At 31.1% G+C, this 3,053-nt stretch overlaps 1 protein-coding gene across 1 annotated transcript; it reads right to left on the bottom strand.

The window, feature by feature from the left end:
- Positions 1 to 1,097: 1,097 nt before the first annotated feature.
- Positions 1,098 to 2,569, bottom strand: LOC120209273 (high mobility group B protein 3-like). The gene is made up of 8 exons (XM_039208317.1): positions 2,520 to 2,569; positions 2,384 to 2,438; positions 2,147 to 2,254; positions 1,890 to 1,947; positions 1,761 to 1,805; positions 1,589 to 1,669; positions 1,402 to 1,497; positions 1,098 to 1,306 (listed from the first exon to the last, which is right to left on the bottom strand). The coding sequence occupies exons 2-8, from the start codon at positions 2,422 to 2,424 to the stop codon at positions 1,289 to 1,291; spliced, it is 447 nt and encodes a 148-aa protein (XP_039064248.1). The 5' UTR covers positions 2,425 to 2,438; positions 2,520 to 2,569; the 3' UTR covers positions 1,098 to 1,288.
- Positions 2,570 to 3,053: the final 484 nt, after the last annotated feature.

Raw genomic sequence — 3,053 nt, 5'->3', positions numbered from 1 at the left:
TTTATAGGTTTTATATTTTTATTCCATTTTACATATTCTGAATGGAGTATATAATTATGTTAATGGTAATGGTGACGGGATACAGTGATGGACATAATAATAATAGTACAAGGGCCAAATGGAGAGAAAATTAATAGAGAGGTCAAACAAAAATTTAGGTAAAGTGCAAGGGTCAAAAGTGATATTAAGCCAATACAAAATTCGTATATTGTATAAAGACGTAAGTTAAGGAAGTTTTGAAGGTGACATCATAATGTAACTATGGGGAATTAATGGACAAAAGACATGTGTTGCGTTTCTCTCGTTTGACTGAATATAAATATTTTTTTTATTGATGTGATACATATCACGTTAATATTTTGAGCTTATGATATGTCATTATTTTTGACGTATCATATCAAGAATAAGCGTGACTATTGGTTAATGATTTTCATTCAATTATGAGATATTTTGTCTCAAAATCAAATGCTCAGAGTTAAAGTACTAAAAAAAGAATACAAGTCAAAGTAATTATCTATTAAATATTTGAGAAATTTTTGGACATAATAGTTAGCTAACATTTAAAAATACATGTAATGTGAACCCATTGAGTGGTCTTAATGTTTAAAGAGAGTGTTGTTTTCCTTAAAATCCTAGATTCGAGTAGGGTCTCAAGATATATATATTATCAATAATTAAAAAAGATTATGAATAAATACCACATTATAACATTCTAGAATATTAAAAAAAATACATGCTAATGTTACGCGATTGGTTGTAGCTGTTTTGATTCTGATGGGTTAGATCTTTGACTATTTATGGACTTTCAGGAACTCCAAATAATGTTGTCCAACACAAAGGAGCAAGTAATAGAAATTTTTAAGTCTTTCGAACGATCCCTATCTAGAGGAGAAGAGAAAATTTTTGTTCATGATGAGTATTGAACTCAATCTAAATATTTATTAAAAAACAATTCTAAAAATGCTTTCATTATATCTATTACTCGGTATACAAATATCGAGAAAATAAGGTAAGGAAAAATGACAAAAATGATGTTACAAATTATAATAACATAGAATGCTTTTTTTCTACCATCACATACCTATGTTAAGCCATTCAACCTTGAACGTAAAATATATATAGCAGCGAATTCCCCATCTACACCTTTTAATTTCAAAATGTAAAAAGAAACCGACAAGATTCAAAGTTACATTTTTCTTTAAATGAAATGTGCATTTAAAAGCATTAACATAAGATGATCAAACACTATCACAACCTACTTTGATTATGCTATCCTCCTTGGAATTTCCTACTCATCATCATCTTCCTGCATTTCAAAAAAAAATGAGATAAGCCCAAATCACCAGAGTCCAAAATAAGCCAAAAGATCCGTACACAATTGAAACAACATGAAAAACTCACATCTCCACTGCCTTCATCATCTTCCTCCTCTTCATCTTTCACCTCCGACATAGACTTCTCAGACTCCAATTCATCATCATCTTTGGGACCCTCAGCCTGAAATTAATCCAAAAAAGGTCATTAAATTTTAGCTCATCAAAAGAGAGTGTAACAAAGGATTTAACTTTAAAGATTAAAGAAAAATTACTTGTCTCTTATTGTAGGCTTTCATGTTCTTTTCATACTCGGCCTTTCGTTTCTCTGCCTTATCAACATAAGGTCGTTTTTCCTATAACCATTTATGTCAAACTAGTCAGAATGCATTTTTTTTATGTATTTAATTAAAAAAAAAACAAAGCTAAAAATAGCAAAATACTTACAGCCTCAGACAGGCTCTTCCATTTATCTCCACCAGCTTTGCCAACCTGAATTTGAAAGCAAAAGGAGAAATTTAAAAAACACAAATTATAAGGAAAGGAAAGAAACCTGAAAGAAAAGTTCATACTTACTGCAGCAACGGATTTGTTTTTAGGGTGCTCCTCCTTGTATTGCACACGGAACTCCTCCCTTAAACCACGAAACCAACATTAACAAATTAGATAAAATATGAAGGAAAATCAGCAAAACCATCCTCGAAGATCAACTATGCTATGACAATAAGAAAAATAGTTCAATTCACCTCTTCAATATAAACGCCAGAGTTTTCCGCGAAGCAAACGCAAGAAACCAAATACATTAAAGAAAACAGAGATTCATGAATGATTACATGAAGACGAAGAAGGCGCTAGCAGGTCTCTTTGGCTTGTTTGGATCCTTAGCCGCCTTCCCCGATTTCTTTCCAGCCTTTTTGGTTGATTTCTTATCCACGGAGAGCCTATAAATGAATAAAAAAAAGTCAAATTAATAGGAAACGTAAATCCATATCAGGATCGGAGCTCTTAGAAGACACGATTCGATTCGAAGAAGCTAAAGAAAAAACGAGATAAAAAGGAGAAAGGCTTACTTTGCGCTCTTGGTAACCGACTTGGATTTACCTCCCTTCATGTCGAATCCTGCAACTAAAATCGCAAATTGGGAAATTGAGAGATAAAAAGGCAGTGGAATCGATACAAAAACGACAAGAATCGAAGGGAAAATACCTGGTAGAGCTCTAGGGTTAGGGTTAAGGGACGCGATATGTGATAAGAAATAATGAGGGGTGAACCTCGAAAGGCAGAGATAATGACCAAATTGGGGCCGGGGGGTTTAGGCGGGATTTGGAATTTTTGCATTCCACAACACCCTTTCGTGTGCTTTTATTTTTGGGTAAATTATCTATTTATATTTCCGTGATTCTATTTAGTTACTCAACATTTTTTAAAAAATTGTATTAAACATGTTTTTGGTTATTTTTAGTCACCTTCTATTAAATAAATAAATAGAATTATTGATTTGATATTTTTTATTTTTCAATGATGATATGATGTTACGGTATGATGATATATTATTTAATAACGGATGATTAAAATAGTATTAAAATGTAACATTAGATATAATTTTTAAAAAAATAGTTAAATGATCAAAACAAAACTATTAGAATAAATGTATGACTAAATATATAATTTACCTTTTATTTTATTGATCACATGACTTCTAAATATTACATCTTAGAGAGATAAAAAATTTTAGTCTTA

The sequence above is a fragment of the Hibiscus syriacus genome, unplaced genomic scaffold, assembly GCF_006381635.1.
Source record: "Hibiscus syriacus cultivar Baekdansim isolate YM2019G1 unplaced genomic scaffold, ASM638163v2 tig00018586_pilon, whole genome shotgun sequence".
In the NCBI taxonomy this organism is placed as follows: domain Eukaryota; kingdom Viridiplantae; phylum Streptophyta; class Magnoliopsida; order Malvales; family Malvaceae; genus Hibiscus; species Hibiscus syriacus.
This window is presented reverse-complemented; position numbering and strand designations above follow the sequence as displayed.